Source organism: Gavialis gangeticus, unplaced genomic scaffold (genome assembly GCF_001723915.1).
Source record: "Gavialis gangeticus isolate Ggan-Ray unplaced genomic scaffold, GavGan_comp1, whole genome shotgun sequence".
Lineage (NCBI taxonomy): Eukaryota > Metazoa > Chordata > Crocodylia > Gavialidae > Gavialis > Gavialis gangeticus.
In genome coordinates this window covers 258,572,554-258,594,150 of record NW_017729032.1, presented here as the reverse complement: position 1 = coordinate 258,594,150, position 21,597 = coordinate 258,572,554, and the positions used below count along the sequence as shown (strand labels likewise).

The following is a 21,597-nucleotide window of genomic DNA, read 5'->3' as shown; positions in this document are numbered from 1 at the left end:
CGAGGGCAGACGTTAAGAACAACGCCGTAAAACCATGAGAGTTGACAACACGTCAACGCACGCCGGTTCTCACGCGCCCAGCATGAGCCGGTGCCTGCCAGGGTCACACAAAGCGCGATCGCCCTCTGCTGTCAGTTGTGGTTGGAAGTGCGGGGTGGGACGGTGCAAGCTGCCACCTTCAGCCCGCGCGGAGCAACTTGAGTTGGCAGCCCGCTGCTCCAGCGCCAGGCTCGACCGGGCCACAGGTAAGTGCCTGGCACGGCAGGGCTGGGGGTGGGCGCAGCAGGTGCTCTCGGGCCGGGGGCCGCAGCTTTCATTCCTCTTCCAAGGGGACAGAGAGCAGAGCTTCTGTGGCAGAGATCCCAGCCCGCAGCGCAGAAATCTCTGCGTTTCCCTCCTGAATCGGGTTTGCTGCCCCAGTGTGGGGCACCCTGCCACACCCTTGAAAGGATCTCAAGGCGAATGAAAGGATCTCCAGGGTGCTGCGGTGCCCTGGCTGGGTTCCTCCTGGCAATCATCTCCAACGTTTGTTTTAATGAGTGCTTCCCAACTTCAGCAGCAACTGATTAACTACCGCATAGTTTGGAAGCAGACTTTTTTCTTTCAAAGACAAAACAAAGCAGGTTTTTTGGCTGGTTTATTCCTTGCCTATATTAGCGTACAGGCTTGATTTATATAAATCAAGCCTGTACGCTAATGTAGACAAGAAATAAACCAGCAAAAAAACAAAACAAAACTATTGTTTGGTTAGCCTTTGATATATATAACTCAAACCTGTACACTACTGTAGGTGAGGCATAAACCAGGAAAAACAAACAAACCATGGTTTGTTTAGCCTTTGATTTGTATAAATCCAGCCTGCATGCTAGTGTAGGAAAGAAATAATCCAGCCAAACAGCTATGCTTTTTTTCGCCTTTGAAAGAAGGAAACCTGCTTCCAAACTATGTAGCAGTAGTTAGCTGCTGCTGAAGTTGTGAAGCACAGAGAGAGAGTGAGAGCTAGCTAGATAGCTCTCTCTCTATATAGATAAATATATCTATATTTCTCTCTCTCTCATTTATTTATTTATATATAATCAATACATTCATAGCCTCATAATTATTTTTCTCTTTCTCCTTTATATATACAAGAAGTTAACTCTGAACTTTCCTCTCATTTTACTTACTGGCAACTTTGCATAAATGATGACTCAAATCCCAAGGAACAGTAAGGGCATATCTAGGTGCTTCCAGATAGGAGCTAAAGTGCACCCAGTGTGTACTCCTTCCCATCTAGGCTGCAAGGTCAGGTGCAGCACATGGGATAGGCTTGACCTGTGAGGAGAGTTGGCACTGCAGACAGGTTACGTAAATGGATTTTAAGGTAGCACTCAGGGTAAAACACTTGACAGGCGGACTGACTGGAAACCAAGCCCTAGAGGTACGTGTTTTCCAGAAACTGATTGTAAGAAGGGGGGAGGGCGGGGAGGGAAAGGCATGATTTATTGTTTGAGATTCTTTGTGGGGTGTGTATAAAGTGAGATTGCTAGGGCGAACCTAGCCGTTGAAGGAAACCAAGAAAGAGCTAGTTTTGCAGGACAGCTAGGCTTGGAGGGACAAGCTGTCTAGCTGGCTTTATACAGACAAAACCCTGATTGTTTGGACCAGCTGTGGTAACAGAAAGAACAAGCCAGGGCACTGTTGGTAGAATGACCACATTTTTCAAAACAGAAAGGCGAGACATGCCTGCAGCCCCCTACTGCCCGCCCCCGCCAGCAGCATGGCTAGAGCAAAGCTGAGTGGAGCAGGGATGGATGTTGGCTGGTCACTGCAAGCTTGGGGCTCCCCACCCTGCTGCCTCTCCCCTGGGAACTCTCTGCCAGCTATGTGCCCCCTGTTCACCCAGCGGTGGCTCTGCCCCACTCCATGCCCTGGCCCCAGGCTCCATGTGCTGCCCTGGCTAGGCAGCGCCCCCAGCCCTGGCCCCTGCCCCACTCCCTCCGTCACTGTGGGGGCCTTAATCTGTGCCCCCCTTCCCCTCCCATGCCCCACCCCCATAGATTTACCTGCAGGGAGCTTTCCATGCTGCTTGGCTGTATTCCCAGTCAGGTGCATGAGTGGGGGCATGCGCATGCATGTGGTGTCCCCTGCATCCCCAGCAGTCCCTTGCAGGCTGGAATGCTGCCAGCCTGGAAGGGGAAACCTGCCATTTTCTGTGGTGAATGAAAAACCTGGATTCCTGCACATGATACTGTGAATCTGGGACAAATGCTGTCCTGGAGTCATGCAGCCTGGGACCGGGACTTGATGTTCCCATTTTGGGACTGTCTTGCCCAGTTAGTGACGGGTGCTCACCCTAGGTTGGGGCCAACATTTTTGGCAGGAGTGGAACAAATTAGCTCTGTACCCAAGTGCTACTCCAGTCTCCTTGCCCTGCCTGATCTGCCGCTGCTTTCTTCCCTGTCTTCCCTGTGCTGCCTGTCCCTTTAACTGCCGTGTGCTACACATAGATGCTGCCAGTACCTGGCCAGCCCTGAGCTAGGGTATAAACTTTTATAAATGCTCTGTGGTGCCATGCACACCATTGTTGCCACTGTCCAACTCATTGCTGCCCCTTTGGGTTATCAGCTTTCTAAGACTTCTGAATGTCATGCTGATCAATATAAGTCTCTTACCTCATCTGCTTTCTCATGCCTTCTGCATAGATCACAAACAGTTTAGGACTGATGTTCTCTGGTTGCCCAAGAACAGAATCTGGGCATCATCCTACTGACAGTTATTTTCTACTCTGGAAAAAAAATGCTTTCATACTGTTTCTGTGGCACTGAAATTTTGACCCCACCTTTGTGCGTCTCATTTGGTGAGCACCACTGAAGAAAACTCTACCAAGGGTGTACAGGAAGCAAGTCACAGTAATAGAAGTGCTTGTCCCCTGAGTAGGGTGGCCATCATAGAGGACAGTCTGGTTGTCCTCTGTCCTCTATTGATATGAAACCGGACGCCTTTATGTCCTCTATTTTTCTCTTGAAGAGACAAATAGAAGCCGGTCTCTCACCCATTGACTCCTCAATCTACATCTTCCCTGACTGCCTGTCTTGTATACAGACCAGACCAGCCTCTGGCTTCTTTTACTTTTCATTCCATCCAAGAAGAGCACACACCAACTGCTGAAACTTCCTCAGCCTGAGGAAGGGTTTTTTAACCCAAAAGCTTGCTTAAAAATTGTTTTCCAACTATTTAAGTTGGTCTAATAAAAGATACCAGATTCACCCAAAGAACCTTGTCTGCCTATTATCAGCAATCGGCTTTTTTTGACCCATATAGCCAATGTCACCAAAAAATGCCACGTGCATGTGTGCAGCCGCAACATGCACGCAGCCAGGAATACAGCCTGGCAGCATGGAGAGCAGTGTCCCGATAAGTCTGTGGGAAGGAAGGGGTGTAGGGGGTGCAGACTGAAGCTCCCACAGTGAGAGAGGGAGTGGGTGTGGGGCAGGAGCATGGGATGCCCAGCTCAAAAATATTGAGGGGCTGGGGGACATGACTTAGGAGGAGAGGCTCAGGGAACTGGGCTTATTCAGTCTGGAGACGAGGAGACTGAGAAGGGATTTAATAGCAGCCTTTAACCACCTGAAGGGGGTTCCAAAGAAGATGGAGCTAGACTCTTCTTAGAGGTGGCAGATGACAGAACAAGGAGCAACGGTCTCAAGTTGCAGCAAGGGAAGTTTAGGTTAGATATTAGGAAGAATGTTCTCACCAGGAGTGTAGTAAAACACTGGAACAGGTTACCCAGGGAGGTTGTGGAAGCTCCAACCTTGGAGGTTTTCAAGATCTGGCTAAACAAAGCTTTGGCTGGTATGATATAGTTGGGGCTGATCCTGCTTTGAGCAGGGAGTTGAAATAGATGACCTCCTGAGGTCCCTTCCAACCCTAGCTTTCTATGATTCTGTGATCAAGGCTGCTCAGGACCACAAAGCAGTGAGGGGACAGCTGTGGCTAGACCCATGTCCTGGTGAAAGAATGGGGCACGGGGCATAGGAGGAGGGAGGAAATATTATTGGGGGGGGTGCTGAGCGCTCCCTCACCATGGGGGCCTTGATCTGCACCCCCATGTCTCTTCCCCATGATAGACTTACCTGCTGCTGTGAGAAGTGCTCTACATGCCTCCAGGCTGCTGCAGGCTGCGCTGTGTGTCTGTGCATGCCCCTCCCCCACTAGCTGCAGCTGCCTGTGCCCAGGCTGCCCTGTAGCCCTACCTGCTGCCAACACTGCCCTGTGTTTGGGCTAAACCCTGTGAGCCTCAGCCTTCTGCCAATGGCAGGGGAAACTCTGTTTTTCCATAATAGAAAAAAACCCCAAATCAAACACCAAAATATATAGGTATTTAGAATTTATTTTATTATAAAGCTTGAAGCAGTGGTAGGCTCCTAATTGCTTTAAAATTGTAAATTTATCAATAAAACATTGTGTTCAATTGATACCTATATATAAATATGTATATACACAGAGAGAAAGGTGTTTCATTTTAATTGTGGAAAAATACAAACTTTGGATTTTTAATCTGAGTTTTGGATTTTTTATAAGAGAATTTGGGATTTTTAAACAGAAAACCAGGAACCCTGCTAAACACGTGACAGACTGAGAGAGGGGCTGACAAAGGGATTCTGGGTGAATTGTTTGAGGCCCTGTCTGGTGATGTTTTCCAGGTATTTAAAGCTGGTGAAAAAACTGGAATAATTGGAAATGGGAAAGAAAGATACAGCTCAGCTGTTGGAGTGAAAAGAAAGTTGAAATGTATGCAGCATAGTGACATGACTTGAAAAAGAGCGGGTGTTGAGGGAGACTGTGTCCAGTGGGCACTATCATCTATCATGCATCTTATTTAGATGGGCTGCACTAAGCTATCCTTGTATGTTCCCATCAATTTTGTGGCAATGGGGGGCTGCTTTTGCGCCTTCATTCCTCCTCGGTCTTTTGGCTAGTAGCAAGCAAGATACATTTTTTGCACTAGGTGAGTGTGTTGGCGCTTGCTCTGGCTTCTTCAGGTGCCAGCCTAGGACTGCCTCCAGGCCCAGTGCTCGAGAGGCCAGCCTGTTATTGCAGTACCTCCAGGCCCAGTGCTCATTCCTTCTTGGGGGAGCAAATGCCTATTTTTAAGGGATGGATAGACAGATGGACACACGCATGCATGCATATGTGCGCGCACACACACGCACACGCAGAGCATTAGCTGCATTTAATCAATACAGAGTTGGTTTCCATTACTGAGCACATGCTAAGATAGACAATGTATTTAATGCAGTTTCCTTGTATTGGAATGTAAGACTTGAAAGAAAAAAACCTTGTTTTGTATTCATATAACTGCCTCATTGACTACCTACAAGCTTTTTGAGGTTACTTTATTTGTAAAGCTCTTCAAAACCTTAACAGTCCTAATTCTTGTAAACTTTTACAAGCTCTTTAATAATCTGTTGCCAGGTTACTATCAGAATAAGACAACAAGCTGAAATGCTCTCTGCTAAGTAAAACAAACTAAACCAGTTCATCTTCTTTTTTCTAAGCACATAAAAATAGCAAGTTATTTCCCTAAATCCAATTAATTCCAAATCTACAGTAGTTATGCTGAAAGAAGAGTTTGGAAAGGTAGTAAAATACTACCCATTTCTCTTTGGTTTCTCTATGAAATTCATGCTTTCATAACATGAAATTCATTTACTTTGGTGAATTTTATTTAAATAGTAACCTGTAACAAATGTCTCACATTTTGTTGGATCCCGGTACATCAAATAGAAACCAGAGAATGTTGTTTATGTGTATGTTTTGTTAGCCAAAACAAAATTTAAAGCAAATAAGCAATTACAGAAAGCAAAATAATGATGGCTATATGATTGCATTTCCCAAATTTAAAAGAAAGAATGCAACATGGAATGCTACAGTATATCAAGAAATAATGCGTCTCTATTAGTTTAAGATCTGGTTATAGTTTTATTACATAGGCATTTTTTGTTCTAATTGTACACTGTTCTGGGCAGAAGATTTTCTGGGTAATGCTGGTTTGAGTTTCTATAAAATTTAATTTACACGTTTTCGAAGACTAAAACTGCACTCCTTTTTGAATTTCCAGAGTAGAAATACACTTATGCAGTGTTTAGAAGTTTGAAATGAATTCCAAAGTCCAGTGACCTTCACAGATAATACCCAGCTAACTGCTCCCTTCTATATAAGCTCTTGGCATGAAATTCTTAGCAAATGGGCTGCTTCATTCTGGGCTGACTACTGCTTCTTTTCTGTTCTTAAGATTTTAAGAGCAGAATTTATTGTGGTATGTTACACTGTAGTAACAACTGAATGGACAACTGTTACAGCATGGTTTTGGATAAAGCAATAGCATGCTTTTTGCTAAGCCAAACGGGGAAAAAACTGCCTCCCACTATTACTTGAACCAGTATGTATCAGTCTGTTGGGCTTCTCAGAGGGAAGGAAGGAAATCCCTATTTGTGAATCTCTTACCACCTGTCTTGTTTAGTATCTTAGTACCTTCCTGTTGTGCACTGTCCACGCCCTTTGGCTTGGGATGAGAGGAAAATGTCAAGGTTTCAAATCTGTTTATCTTCTAACTCTATTAACATTAGATTTCCTGGCTCTTCTCCTCAGAGGTAGGATTGCATGAAAATCCCACTCAGCTGCCTAAATCTTTATGAAACAAGCTTTGTTAAGAAATGGAGAGAAATACAAAATAAAAGACTGTCACCTTACATTCCTAGATTTAGAATGCATTAAAATGTAAGAATACAAGTACCACATTTCCAGAGCCTCAAAATAACTAAATTCTTACAGGTTTCTGGAGAACAGTCTTTGAACTGGAACCTGTTGTAAACAATGTAAGATACCACAGAAATCGTCTCAGGGATTTTGATGTTATTCTGGACTGATATTTTGTCAGGAAGGTCTCGTCATAGCCTGACCAACCCTTGTTTTCTAGCAAAAATACCTTTGTATTTGCAGATGCATGTTCTGTAGATTCATTAACTTGGACTCCATGTCAACTCTTTCACAGAAAACTTCGTTACAAGCACTGTGATTTTGGCAACAGCTGTACCACTAGATTTTAGCAGCGTTATTTAGAATCCTAACTCCTCCTGCCTAGGACTTTGAAGGGACTTGCTCCTTCTTGGAAACCATTTAGGTGAAACCTCCTACCTAAAGCTAAAATTGCTTTAAAATGGCTTCAGGGATGTAGCTGTGTTGTTCTAAGGACATAGGCAGACAAGGTTCTTTGAGTAAATCCGATATCTTTTATTAGAACAACTCAGATAGTCGGAAAAAAAATTCTTAATGAGCTTTTGGGCACCAATGCCCTTCGTCAGGCTGAGGAAGTGTCTGCAGATGGTCTGTGCTCTTCCTGGATAGAGTGGTAAAGCAGCCAGAGGCCATTATGGATGCAAGAAAGCCAGTCAGTTAAAATGTAAATTGAGGTGGTCTGCAGGTGAGAGACAGGTGGGGAGTGGGGTAAGGGGGAATGAATGTATCTCTAGCTGAAGGATAAGAGACAGAGGTGGGGAGGGGAATGAGAATAGCTGGCAAAAAGTGGAGGATTTACCTGGGAGTCAGATGTTAGGCAGGTTATAATGTGTCATAAATCCAATGTCTATATTTAGTGAATGATTTTGTGTATCCAGGAGACTGATGTAGTGAAGTTCATGGGCTTGTCTGTGAAAGGTGTTTTGTAAATTCTCTTTGAGGATTAGAACCGAGAGATTGGAGAGAGAGTGGAGAAATGTGGTCCCACAGGTTGTTGGGTATTCTTGTCTTTCATAGATTTTCAGTGTGCGTTCATTCTGGTACAAACTTGTTGTTTTGTTTCTCCTACATATTTTCCATCAGGGCATTTGGTGCACTGGATGTATCTCATTTTGGAGGTGCAGAAATTTGCTTGGAATTTTCTCTATAATTATATATTATAACTGATGGATGGAGTACAGAGGTTAGCCTTGTTAGAAGACAGGCAGAAGGTATAGCATCTTGGAGACTAACTGATTTAGAGAGGCATGGTTTTGTAGGCAAAACCTACTTTGTCAGATGCTAGGAATGGACTGTCAGAAAGTCTATGGAGTTAAAGGCTCATTTTCTTCTATCTAAGAATGAGTGGGAAAGCAAATAACTTTCTGAGGTCAAGCTTTAAAAATATGGCAGTATTTCATATATTAGGAGCTTGACTTTGCAAGAGATGCAGGGTCTATACTACTGGATATAAAAGATCAGCAGAATCATCACGGGTTTTGCAACCTGGCCTCTGACTCCAGCAGAAACCATCATATATACTCCTTGATCAGGATTATCCACTGAGCCCACTTGGATGGTATCACACTTTTGTTTGATTCTTTCTACCTGAGCTCTGATTAGCATAGGTCTCAAATTTTGAATATTTATGATTTTGTAACAATAATGAAGGCTTATTCTCTAGCTCATGGAAAAACAAGCATCTTCTCAACAAGCTGCCAACCCCTTGCTTCTGCATGGTTCTGGGTACTTCAGTTAAGTGGCCTTTCTTGATCCCTTTGCATATGTACAGAGATGTAAACAAGGGTGCAGACAGAATTGACAATTTTTGTCTTATCTGGCGACAGGAAGCAGTTTATAGCCATGATCAAACACAAGCACACAGTTGCAAACAGCATAAAAATGGCTGAGTGGGTGAAAATCTGACCCCTCATTGCATGAAGTTTCAGATAAAGATGTTTCAAAATGTTCCATCTTTTGTAATTTCTGTCTGCTCTGCCTCCCAGCTTGTCACTGTTTTCAGAATGGGAGGGGGGAAAGGTAGTGGAGGGAGTTCAGTAGGGGGGGTTTCAGCCCCTTGGAGGGTGGGGCATGTGTATTGGAGCCTCCCTAGGCAGGCTTCGCCCACCCCAACCTTCAGCACCAGCTGGGGAGCCCCACGAACAAGCTCCGTCTGCTGCCTTTCCTGCCTCCCATTCGGAAAACAGGGAGCACAGGCAGAGAGCCATGGCCAGTGCTAGGGGAACATGTCTGCAGGCTCCCAGCCACCAGCTAGATTCTCCTCCTCCCTGGAACCAACAGTGAACTTGTTTGATTCAGTGTTACCACCTTTTGTCATGTATTGCAACTCATATGATTTCTGGCAGTTTTTAAAAAGCCCAGGCTCCCACAGCCGTGTCATAGTCTCAGTTCTGATTTATTTTTACATTACATTACCGATCTTCAAGGTTACAGAGAACATCTTGAAAACATGAAACCCAAAGACGAGAAGGCAGTAAAAAAAAGTGTGTGTGTATGTATGTATGTATGTATGTATGTATGTATGTATTAATTAGGGAACTACGTATGTATGTATAATTAGGGACCAATTTAATTTGTGGTTTCTCTGATTTCATGGAAACCACAAAATCTGGGATTGTTTGCAAAATCCACAAAATCAACAACAAAAAAACCCGTAATAAAAATAAAATGCTAGCACATTCCCCTCACTGCTTGGAGGGGAAGATTCTAGCTGGTGTGATGGCACAAAGGTCAGCAGACAAGATGGTTTCTGCTTCATTATCCCTCCTCCCCCACCCAGGCCTTTCCGGCAATCAGAGCTGAGGAGCAGGGCCTCTCTCTCAATCACTGCTAAGGGGCAGGACTCTCTGCCAATCAATGCTGAGAGGTGGGGATGCTGAGAAATGACCTCAGAATGGGAACTTTACTCACAGTCCACTGGAGAAAATTAGTAAATTCCCCCATGACTTAGAATATCCCTATATAGAATATCTCATGGTTTTAAAGCCATTCATGATATTCTGGCCCCAATCATGATTTTGAATATTTAAGACTAGCATCCTCTTATATGTATGCTTAGTGAAGCCCCAGATCACACAACATTGTGGGGGAGAATGGCTTGGGACTCAGGAAACTGTATGAGGAATTGGGAAATCTGGGCTTCAGTCTGCTCCACGACAGATTTCCTAGATGATTTTGGGTACAGCAGTTAACTGCTCTCTGGTTCTGTTTTTAATTGGTAAAAGTAGGGGCAATAGGATTTCCTTGCCTTACTGGAACATTTTGAGAATCAGTACATTTAAAAATATATAAATTTTGGAGCCAGTGGAGCTCCATGTTGGTACAAGTTTCTACTTACCTGCAAAGCTGCAGAATAAGGGATTTAGGGCAGTTGTACGCATGATGGGGTTTAGTCCTCAGGGTTTTATTCTCTGCCCCCTAAATTGAAATGGTTGTTTTTTAACTGAAACCCATTTCAATTTTTCCATCACGTTATTGTGAGGAGCCTGATCTTTTTTTTTTTTTGGCACAGCTGGAGCCTGCCTCGGGCTGAGGGGCAAGCTGCTAGTGGGCTGAGTGGCCCCTAAGCTGCAGGGGCCCCATGTCATTCCCTCCATGGCAGTGGCACCCGCAGGGCTGCTAGCGGGCCGGGTGCTGCCCCAACTTGGAGGCAGCACCTGGCCTGATCCAACTCTTCCCTGACCCTGAGCTGGGACAGCACCCAACCAGCTATCAGCCTGCCTGGGCAGCCCTAGGGAGTGCTGCTGCTGGAGAGGGAAGGACTCAGGGGTTGCTCAGCCTGCTGGTAGCTCATCCTCTGGCTGTGAGAGAGGTGACTAGGCTCTGCTGGAAAAAAAAAAAGAAAAAGGATTGGGCCCCTCACTGCTTCTGGCTTCAGCAGATGCCTGCAGCTGGCAGGATGCCTGGAGCTGCCTGAAAACAGGCTGGCTTGCCCCTAGGTCAGCATGGGAAGGCAGCAGGAGGGGGTCTGGGTTTGTTGGCAGCCAGAGAAGGCAGCGGGGATTGTGCACGGGGTGCTGGAAGTGCAGGCAGGCTGTTAGCTGGCCAGGTGCTGCTCCCGTTTGGAGATGCCTGATCCAACACTTCCCTAAGCCCACCCAGACTTCCAGTACCTCACGCACCATTCCTGCCACTTTCTCCAGCCACTTGCACACCCTACTGCCCTCCTGCCACCTTTCTGTGCTGCCCCAGGGGCAAGCTGGGTGTGCTGGTGGCCAGAGAAGGCATTGGGGACAGTGCATGGGGTGCTGGAAGCCCGAGCGGGCTTGGGGAAGCATTGGATTGGGTGCCTCCGAACTGGGGCAGCATCCAGCCAGCTAGCAGCCTGTCTGGGCATGCCCGCACCCTATGCATTGTTCCACCAACTTCTCCAGCCACCAGAAACCCAGCCACGCTCTTGTCACCTCCCCGTGCTGCCCCAAGAACAAACCAGCCTGTTCCCACACGGCTCTTGTCATCCTGTTGGCTTCAGGAGCCTGCTAAAAGCAAAATTGGCAAGGGGCCTGATCTTTTTTTTCTGCAGAGCCTACCCACGTCTTTCATGGCTGGCGGGGGCTTGCTAACAGCTGCATCATTATCATTGCAATTTGCAATGATGCAAACTCATCTAAAACCCTCAAAACTGGCATACGTGTAATGTGTGACACCATTAAGCCACACAAATGTGTGACAAAAATGCACTAGTTTCCCATCAAGTAGCTCCCTTAGTGGGCAGAGTCTACAGAACATAGACCTGTATTTGGTCTCTAAAGGGCCCTAGCACATACGATAGAAATAACATTGTATATTTTACATGCTCATAATTAAGGGTAGGAAAGGAAAAGCATTGCAGAGGAATTTACACCATATGTATTCCTTTTTATTATTAGCTGGAAGCAAAACTACTATGAAGATAAGAGGACATGAAGGTGCACTTCCATCTCATTTTCCTGTTGCATGCATGTACTGTAGTTTTAGGTAAGTTTTGGTGTGAGAACAGTGCTGGGTTGTGGTATAGTGAGACTATGACTGCAGACCCCTGTCCTGCCCCAGGGATCTGTGATGCAATAAGAAGAACAGATGATTAAACATGGAGTGAAACCTGCTAGAAGTAGAGAATCAGCTTGGATTTAAATTTGAGAAAGAAGAAAGCATAGAGACTCACCTAGTTTACTCTCTTTATTTTGTTCATAAATATTTCCACACTTACAGGACTTGAAGTAGTAACTGGGCAGGTTTCCAAAGACTGCATTCTGCCATGCTCCTTTCCACGTGGTGAAGAAGTAGTAATTCACTGGAAGAAAGAACTCCAAAATGTGCACAGCTACTACAGTGGGCAGGACCAACTAGCAAGCCAAGACTTTCAATACCGGGGTAGAACAGCCCTCTTTCATGAGGGAATTCCCAGTGGAAATGCCTCCTTAAAACTGAGTAAACTACACCCGGCCGATGAGGGCTTCTATTCTTGCTATGTGGGGACAAAACAAACGAGAACAGAAGTGGAAGTCAAACTGTCCATACAAGGTGAGCAAAACCCTTAAAACACATGAAGATTCAAGCAGCAAATCCTTTCATTTTCTTTGCCACTTGACATTGAAATACCCTTGACCAGTGGTGCCCAAGCTTTTGCCCCATGGGCTGGCTGGGCAGTGCCTGGTCAATTTGTAGGTTGGATCTGGTCTGTGGGCCCAATCTAGTGTGTGGGGCAGGTGTGGCAGGAGCCTGACTCAGCTGCAGGTGTGGGGCAGAGGTAGGGGACATGAACCAGCTCTGATCCAGCCATGTGGGGACAGGGTAGGGGGCGGAATGTGGCTCAGCCCCAATTCAGCCATGCAGGGGGAGCGAGGGGGCATATCCTGGTCCTGATCTTACTGCACAGGGCTTGGGAATTTGGCAGCAGGGAGTGGTGGCGGTATTAATTGCCACTGCTCCCATGCTGCCAAATTTCTTGACTTGTGGGGAGCCATGTGGGCTGGATGCCCAACCCCTGCCCCAGACTCTGAGGTTCTGCACTCCTGGGCAGCTCTGTACTTTACCATTGCACTTCAGCTACAAAATATATTACAAGTAAGTTACAGCAGAGGTTGAGAACTTCTCCACATAATTGGAGGTGACAGTTACTACAGGGCTATAGGTTGGCAGGAGGGAACTGGATACTGGATGGCCATCAGTACAGTGTGGATACCAAGGGGAGTTTGGAAGTCAGTGAAATGTGAATAAGGTGAACGCTACAGTGTGGGTGCGTCTACACAAGATGCTAACTGCACAGTAGTGTTAGGCTACTGCACAGTTAGCATCACTAAAAAGCTGTGCACCAGTGCTAGTATGCAGTAGCACCAGTTACTGTACATGAATTTAGTATTTAGTTATGCAAGTACTAAAGTTATGTGCAGTAGCTACAGCACATTAATGAACATGTAAACACACCCTGTAATCTGAAGTAAATGCATATAATTGTGTTTAGCTCTGCTCTGGAGATTGTCTTCTACATTTTTGTCTTTATAGCTCCCCCTCATTATGCAATGGAATATGAAAAACAAGACTCTGAGGGACAACTGAAATGTTCTGCCTTTCTTGGCTATCCTAAGCCTAATATTACATGGCAAGACTGCTGTATATCAAGGGAAGACACAAGAACCGAAAGAACACAGGATGGACTTTATTCAGTTAGAAGTGAGAAGATTATTACAGACAAAGCTTATTCTTATGTGTGTCGCATTCAGTTTGGGGATCAGATCTGGACTGCTGACTGGAAGAGGGCAGGTGGGTTTGAACTATTTTCCATTCCTTGAACCAAATAAAGTGCAGAAGAGCTTTCTGAAGAGCTGGTCCATAAGGAAAGCAGTGCATCTACATGGTGATGGCTTGGCAATGAGATGAGATTTAAGGTTGCATCATGTTCAACTAAGGTTACATGGCTCAGATAATCAGAAAGCTGGGATGGCCAGCCAGCCTGTGAAATAGAAATGACTCACTGACAATCATTCCACAAAGAGGTCTCTGTGAACTACACCTGATTTGCTCTGTGTTGGATTCATATAAGCAGTTTTATATGCCCTATGTTGCATAATAACGATTTTTGCATCATTTCAAAGACAGAACAGTTCGGCAAATAAATTTGTGGACCATAGTGAGCCTGACTTGAATTTTGAGTTTGTTACACATTCATATAGTAGCTTGGAAGTCAATGCAAACTCATTATGACAGAACTCCACCAAATATTAAACCTTTGCTATGGCCAGCTGGAGGTGACCATGCATGCAGTTAGTCTTGCTTGGTTACACTGCAATAATTCTATACTATAACAGCACTCAGAATAGAATTCGAGAAAAATAGTGCCAGGAGGGAGCTCAGGAGTTTATCTAGTCCAGGCACCTGCTCAAGGCAGGATCATCTCTGTCTAAAAGATGTGACAGCCCAGATTTGGGAAGCATTATGTAAGGTACAGTGGATCTCAAACTTTTTAGACTCAAGGAACTGAGAGGAAAATGCCAGTTCTTGGTTTTCACACTTTTTTTAACCACAGAAAAACAACAGAGCAATTCTTTTTTTGCAAAGAACTCAGAAAGACCGTAACAGGTCAGAATGTTTTTAACACTGTGGAATCCCATGTGAAATCTCTGGTTGTTTTAATTAGAGCGGCTACAAGAGATCTAACTAAAAAAGTGCCCGAAGCGTCATATGTACCAGTATCCCCATGCTCGATTAATCGAGTCTGCTCCGATGCACTGTAATTACAACCTCTCTGCATGTGTATAAGCGCCCTCTGGGATTATCTTGTGAATCCTATTTGCAGACCTAGCTGTGCTAACATTGTGTGGCACCTCCAGCATCCTTGAAAGGATCTCAGGGAACCCCAGGCTGCTGTGGTTAAAAATAACTGGCATAGGCCAGTGTTTGATAATCTTTATCAGACATGGGCCTGAACAACCCAGCTCTGATCCAGCTTTGGCAGTGAATAAGTGGCAGAGGGGCTTTCTCCACACTTGTGCTGCTATGGGCACAGCTTCCAGCCTGCGGGGAGATGCACCAGGGCTGGACAACTGGAAACTGTGTCCACTCCAACACTGCTTCTCTCTGTTGTCCTTCTCCCCCGGCTGCAATGTGGGAACATGCCTTTCTCGGTCATGGCCCATGGTGACACAGCCAGGCATGAAGCTCAGTTCTTGCTGACGTAAAGCATCTTCCTGGTCTCCTCCACCCAAAATGAAGATCAAGGGTAATACAATAAAAAATTGTCATTTTCTCAATGTTAACTATTTCCCTGCTAGTTATTACATTTCATGAGTTATTTCCACTGCTGTTGTTTGCTTTAGGAATTGTGAAATAGTGCTAGTTGAGGCTTCCCCCCACCCAGTGTTTGTTTATTTTTATATAGTTGACTAAAGTAAAATATTGAGCACAGAAACAAAGATTGGTATCCAGATATTTTCAGAAATGATCCTTACCCATTTGAAAGTTGTATGATATTTAAATCAATTTAATATTATTTTAAACAAAATCAGTCACCTTTGCTATAAAAATTTAAACCGTTAACTGAAAATATGTAAAAGTCCAAATTATGGCATCCTTTGTGGTCTTTATTGTTTGCACTTCACACAGTTGTGATCAGTGGTTCTCAACTTTTCCAGACACAGGGCCCTCCTATGTAGACTCAAGACACCCCTCAGAAAATGCCAGTTCTTAGCTTTCACTCATTTTTTACTCTGTTGAACAAAGAACAGTTTTTCTGTTGCAAAAAACTCAGAAAGACTGCAATAGGTCAGAAAGTCTTTGTCACTATTAATTCCTCTTTGAAATGTCTGGATTTATCTTGTGAATCATGTAGGTGTTTGCACACCTAACAGTGCTAATATTATGTGGCACTCCTGCAGCACTGCTGAATAGATCTCACAGCAGGCTAGGGTGCTGCTGCACCATGATTGAGAATGACTGACTGGTTTAGACTGTGAATAGAGATCAAATTGGCACAAGACACCTGCCTGCGAAAGTGCAAGAGTATGAACTCTTATTGCCAATCAGTTTCAGTGCTTGATTTTTGGAAGATGACAGTATTATGCAGGGAGACAGAAGGGGGGAAAACACACAGCAAAAAAACCCCAACAAGAAATATCTGAAACCTTTAGTAAGAGATGGGTTTTTAAATTTCATTTTAACAAATATTAGGACTACAACTACAGTGCCTGAAATATCCTGTAAAGAAGTGGCTTTTGTATGCATACATTTGGAAAAGCTTTCAACACAATTATATCAATGTGCTCAAATATTCTTTGATAATGAGGCACTAAATCATATGAAAATGCTCTGAAAACTGACTGTTCTTCACAACAGCTTCCTCTGACTATTGCATTCCCATTTAACAGGTAATGCTTTTAATTATATATTTCAGATCTACTTTGTAGAAGTGAAGGAGGTACTGCCATAATCCCATGTGAAGTTTCTGAAGAAAGTTCCTCATACACTATTACTTTGAAAGCAATAAAAAGTGCATCTGCTTCTGTTCTGGCATCCTTCAACAGCACATCAAGAAGCCCTGTACTTCTGCCACAAAGGTTCTCTTTGGACAAAGACAAGCCAGCTAAATATAAGTTAAGGATAAGTGGCCTGACTCTAGATGACCAGGGAGAATATCTGTGTAATGTTTCAACACCTCAGTACACAAAACTGACTATAACAACTTTACAAGTTGGTAAGTTGCTGTGATTTCCCCATTGCTAGACCTCCCTTGGGAGAAAATGGTTAAATCTGTCTAGTGTCAAGGAAAATTCTCTCTCAGGAGTCCTTCAAAAGATATGGGGAGGAAGAAATATTGTGGTGTTATTAGAGAAATATTGAGCTGGATCAGAAAAACCACACAGGTTTACCTTGTTGACTGCTGAGATTTTTGCACTTTACTGACCTCAAAAGATTGTCTGTCCTTCAGCAACTCTTTCTGGACTTGGTCCCATGTGGTGCAGAGAGCTGTCAATACCTACTGACTTCAGCTGGAAATGAAAGTGCCCAGCAACTTGCAGGCTCAGACTGTCAATGCTGTATTGAGGGAGAAGTTTTTTTGGCTACCACGGCCTTTGCACACTTGATGAGGGTCTGGAAGACAAATGGTTACTTTTGGCAATCATGGGTTTTGGCTTTTTTAGATTTTATGCTATTATAGCAATCTGTTTTTCAAACATAAATGCATGGGTGTGCATACCTATATTTTATGGGTATTTCACATTTGCAGCTGTGATAACTCTTTTATGTTATTTCCTTCCCTTCATTTTCCAGGGAAGTTACCACTATTGCTTCCATGTCTTGCCTGGGTTTTCTGGCCAAAGGCCAAAAAAAAATATAATGAAATTCAGGTTAATAGAAGTATAACATAAATAAATTATAAGGAGAATAGTCATTTGGAGTTTTATCTCCTTCCTTTGTAGTGGCACCTACAGAACACAATCTCCTCATCCAGTAGCACCTGAGAAGCTGTAGCTGTTAAATGAACTTGCTTAAAAGACTGAAGTAGGACCTGGTTTAGAGTTCCTGATACTGTCTTAAGATGAGAACTGTTGAGCACTTTGTCAGGTTGATGGAAAATAATTTGGGAGAGAGGCATCTGGTGTAGAAATGTATATCTGTGAGGTATTTGCATGGAGATGGTATTTGAATTGTGTTAGTCCAGGGATTTTTAACAACCTTTTTTAACAAGTGTACCCATTCTGCCTTAAAGTATCAGCTCATGTACCTCTTCATATTTTTTTCTTGTTTTTAAGGGGTGGGGGGAGGGAGGCAGATCAAGGCCCCCATGGTGATGGAGGGAGTGTTGTTGGGGCTGGGGTAGGGGCAGGGGCAGACACAGCAGAGGTGGGGTAGAGTGTGGAAGGGAGCCACAAGAGCTGTCTGTCCAGGGGGTGCAGGGAGTGGGGGAGTGGCTCCTGCTGCTCTGCGCTCCCTGGTGGAGGCCTGGGGGGCATGTGCCCCCCAGATCTCTGCATGGGGCGGAGGCAGATGCTGCTGCAGGCTGGACTCTGCACTCTGCTGCCACTGCCCCAAAAGCCGCGCAGTGCCATGTGCCTGCTTCTGCCGGGTAGGCAGTAGACATGGACACATATGCAGATACAGAAACATACACAGAAACCCTCCCCCCACAGCAGGTAAGTGTGTGTGGGGGGAAGGGGCAGGGCAGGGCAGGGGAGGGGGAAGGGGCTGGGAGGACCAGGTGGAGGAGGGGGGTTGGTGTGTCCATGCCTGCGCTTAGGAGCAGGGCTGGAGGGGCGTGGGCAGCGGTGCTCCCTGTGGGTTACATGCGCACTGCCTGGCTTGCCAGATGGATGGAGGGAGGGGGGGCTCATATGCTGCTGCTGCCACTTCCATGCGCTGCTGCAGCCGCTGCCGTGCCTCCCACCGCTTTCCTGCAGCTGGTTGCACACGTGGCTCTGTGGGCTGCTGGCAGGCCTCGCACCTCGCCAGTTGTGTGCTGCTCATCAGCAGCTTGTGGAACTGCATGTGCAGCCAGCTGTAGGAAAGTGGCATGGGGCACAGCAACAGTGGCAGTGGCACGCTGGCGGTGGTGGCTACCGCATGTGAGTGCCCCACCCCACCCAATTGGCACGTGCGGCCTGCAGAGGGGCACCGCTGCCCTCGCCTCCCCCGGCCCTGCTACTGGGAGGGGGCACAAAGAGCGGACAGAGAGGATGGGCTAGAAAGGCTGTGGGGGGTGGGGAGGTGCTGCGGTGTGCCGTGTGGGGCATGGGGCGTCCCCCTCCTGGGTAAGAAGCAAAGTATGGGAACACACCGGAGGAGATGCCACTCTGCTTCTGATATGGCAAAACCCCTGCTGAAAGGAGTACTTCTGGGGACAATAGGAGGGACTTTGGGTGGCAAAGGTCAGGGGTTAGGGGGCAGGGGCAGGGAACCTGTCAAGGGGCGGGGCTGCCCATGTGGCCCTCGACAGCTTGCCAAAACTCAGTAAGCAGCCCTCTGCCCGAAATAATGGCCTGCCCCTGCGCTATCGGAAGAAGCAGCACATTACTTCAACTTGGCTCTGAATGTCTAAAAAGATCAAGTGTTTCAGGGGGGCTTTTTGGCATTTCTAGCTAAAGCTGATTCAATCAGCTATTAGATAAAAGCACCAAAAAAGCCCTACTAAAGAACCCGATCCTTACAGATGCTACAGAGCTGGGTTGAAGTACTGTGCTGTCTCCTCTGGGCATGCGTGGGGCTCAACACAGGAATGTGCCAAGTTAGAAGTAAAGCACTGGGTTTTTTTTATGTCTGTAAGCAAAAAAAAAAGTCAGTGCCTATGTTCCTAATTCAGCTGTTTCTTCTTTTAGAGTACAGTACAGCATTGATTCTCTGGAATAACCAGTGTCATGATCATTCTGGATGGTCAATTTTTCTGGATAAGCAAACACCACACTAGGAAGTACTGAAAACTATACTTTAATTTTTGTAATGGACAGCAAAGAAATGGCGGTACTGTGTAATGCAGTAGGCGCGTACATTACCAGAGGCAGAACTTTGTTACGCTAATTATCATTGTAGATCAGTGGTTCCCAGTCTGTGGTACACATACCACCAGTTGTACGCAGACAACCTGTTAACAGATTTATTATAATTACTTTATATGACAAAAATTTGCTGGTGGTACTTAATGTTGTATTGTTTTTAAATTGGTGGTGTACAATCTGTTAGTTTGGGAACCACTGTTCTAGATAATCAATGCTCTACTGCATTTAGAAATGGACACAGTATTCCAGCTGAAGGCAAAATTCTCTGTTTTCAGTGATTCTCCATCCCTTTCCTTATCCATCTTAATACTGTAATTTTTTTTGACTGATGCTCACTGAGCCTATGGCTTAGCTGAACTGTCCACAGTGATGTCTAGATTTTTTCCACGACTTGTTCCAGTAAAGTAGAACTGAATAAAAAGTGCTTATATGCATTTATCAACACAGTTTATTCTCCATTCATGGTGCCCTTTATTTGGGTCTTCTTTCAAGTAGTCAGGAGTTGAATTTTAGGTGACAGTTGTTATTCTTTAATGTAAAAATCTATGTTTCAAGTTTGCTAGCAGTTACTAAGAGTTCCATAAAAAAGTGAGGAGAGGGACTATTGGTGGTACTGGTTACTACACCAGAGAGTGTTTACAGGACCAGGATACTTCATCTTTTAACCAGCCTGTTGGATAAACCATCCACACGCTCTGTAACAGAATACCCAGAACTGAGACTAAAGAAGCAAATAACAAGTGGCATGCTTTCAACTGTTTGGATTTGTCATTTTAAATTGGTATTCTTTTAAGATGGCAGAATTTTAGAGCTTGTATTAAAAGTATTTGATTTTAAGACTGTGATATCAAATATTAATGGACAGACCAAGGTGGGTTCTATCTGCATTACAAATTTATTAATTCTAAATTGGAACTAAAAAAGGACAGGTTACTATACTTTGGGGGGTACTGTAAACATTAATTTGTAATATTATGAATTATTATGAAGCTCTTTTATTTAATTATGTGAAATTAAACCAAAATATATTTTTTCAGAAGAAAGAACAAATTCTGCTGTATCTGTATCTGGCACTGGCATTGTCATCGGCATTGTCATCGGCATTGTCATTACTACTGTTATTGGCGGCATTTTATATTATTTATTGAAGGTGTGTATGACTGTGGGCATTAGCAAACACCCTTCCACACACTTTAGTACAAGATTCATGTAAAAATACAACTTCAGGTGTTAAGGTTGAACCAGAACATGGACAAAAACTGCTTTGGGTTAAAAAACTGGCAAAAGACTGGAAATGTAAAATGAAATAAGGAAAAAGTTGTAGTTAACATTCCCCTCTTCCAGCCACTTCCTGTGGCTTGCAGGCAGCCTCCATGACTCTCTGTACCCAGTGTCTGGGTTGCACTACTTTGGGTGGTGCCTTGGTCAAGTTTTTCTCTTGAGCAACACACTGTACTTAGTTAAATTAAAAATTGCCATAATGAGGTTGAGTGCAAAATCAAAATTAATAGAAGAAACTGCATTCATCATATCTAGGTTGCAAGATGGCAAAAAAAGGTATGATGGATTTGCCTAGTTTGTGTATCATACCGAAGCAGCAGCAGATGCTTGCATTTCCAGAGCTCCCCAAACTATTTTGTCTGTTCCTGACTCCTGAGGCACCCCCAGTAGCCCAGCTGGGGAAGGGTGGGTCTTAATTCCTTTGTAACTTTGTCTAAGCTTGTCGGTATTTCACCATATTTGGCTTTGTCCTATAACAGTTGGGTTTTTTTTCCCTCCCACAGAACAGACTCCGTAAACCAAAACCTGTGTCACCTTCAGAGGTAAGGAGGATTTTCTTTTTCAACTTGCTTTGAAATCTGCTTGGTTTTATGTGGGACTGTTAGGCTTACAGGTGGTGACTGGGATCCTGTCTCTGTAGTTACAGGTAGTTGGGATTTATATATAAATGTTCTCAGTAGCCTCAGATATTAGTATTCTATCTTCTTCCATATTTATGCCCTGTGCCTGTAAAGCCAGAAATGGAAAGACGGGTATTGTTGATTTCTTGGGTAACATTTTCCAAAGTTGGTACAACTTCCTTTTACAGAAGGCTCTTGATTCTGAAAAAAACCCACCCTGGGTGAGCATCAGGGTGGAACACACTTAAATGGTCACCACAGTATAAGGATGCACCTCATAAAACCAGATTTTCAACTGGTTTAGATACATTAGCCCCCAGGAAACACTTTCCCATTATTCTTATGCGGTACCTGATAATTGATAATCCTGCCCCAAGGGCCACCTTCTCATTCCAGCCTACTCCCTTAGCTTGGAAGCTCTTCTGAGCATTAGGCCAAGCTCCCTCCACTCT

At 44.6% G+C, this 21,597-nt stretch overlaps 1 protein-coding gene across 1 annotated transcript; it reads left to right on the top strand.

The window, feature by feature from the left end:
• Window positions 1-122: 122 nt before the first annotated feature.
• On the top strand, window positions 123-20,457 carry HHLA2 (HERV-H LTR-associating 2). The gene is made up of 6 exons (XM_019523919.1): window positions 123-245; window positions 11,649-11,736; window positions 11,971-12,282; window positions 13,264-13,521; window positions 16,148-16,447; window positions 20,282-20,457. The coding sequence occupies exons 2-6, from the start codon at window positions 11,682-11,684 to the stop codon at window positions 20,455-20,457; spliced, it is 1,101 nt and encodes a 366-aa protein (XP_019379464.1). The 5' UTR covers window positions 123-245; window positions 11,649-11,681.
• The last annotated feature ends 1,140 nt before the right edge of the window (window positions 20,458-21,597 follow it).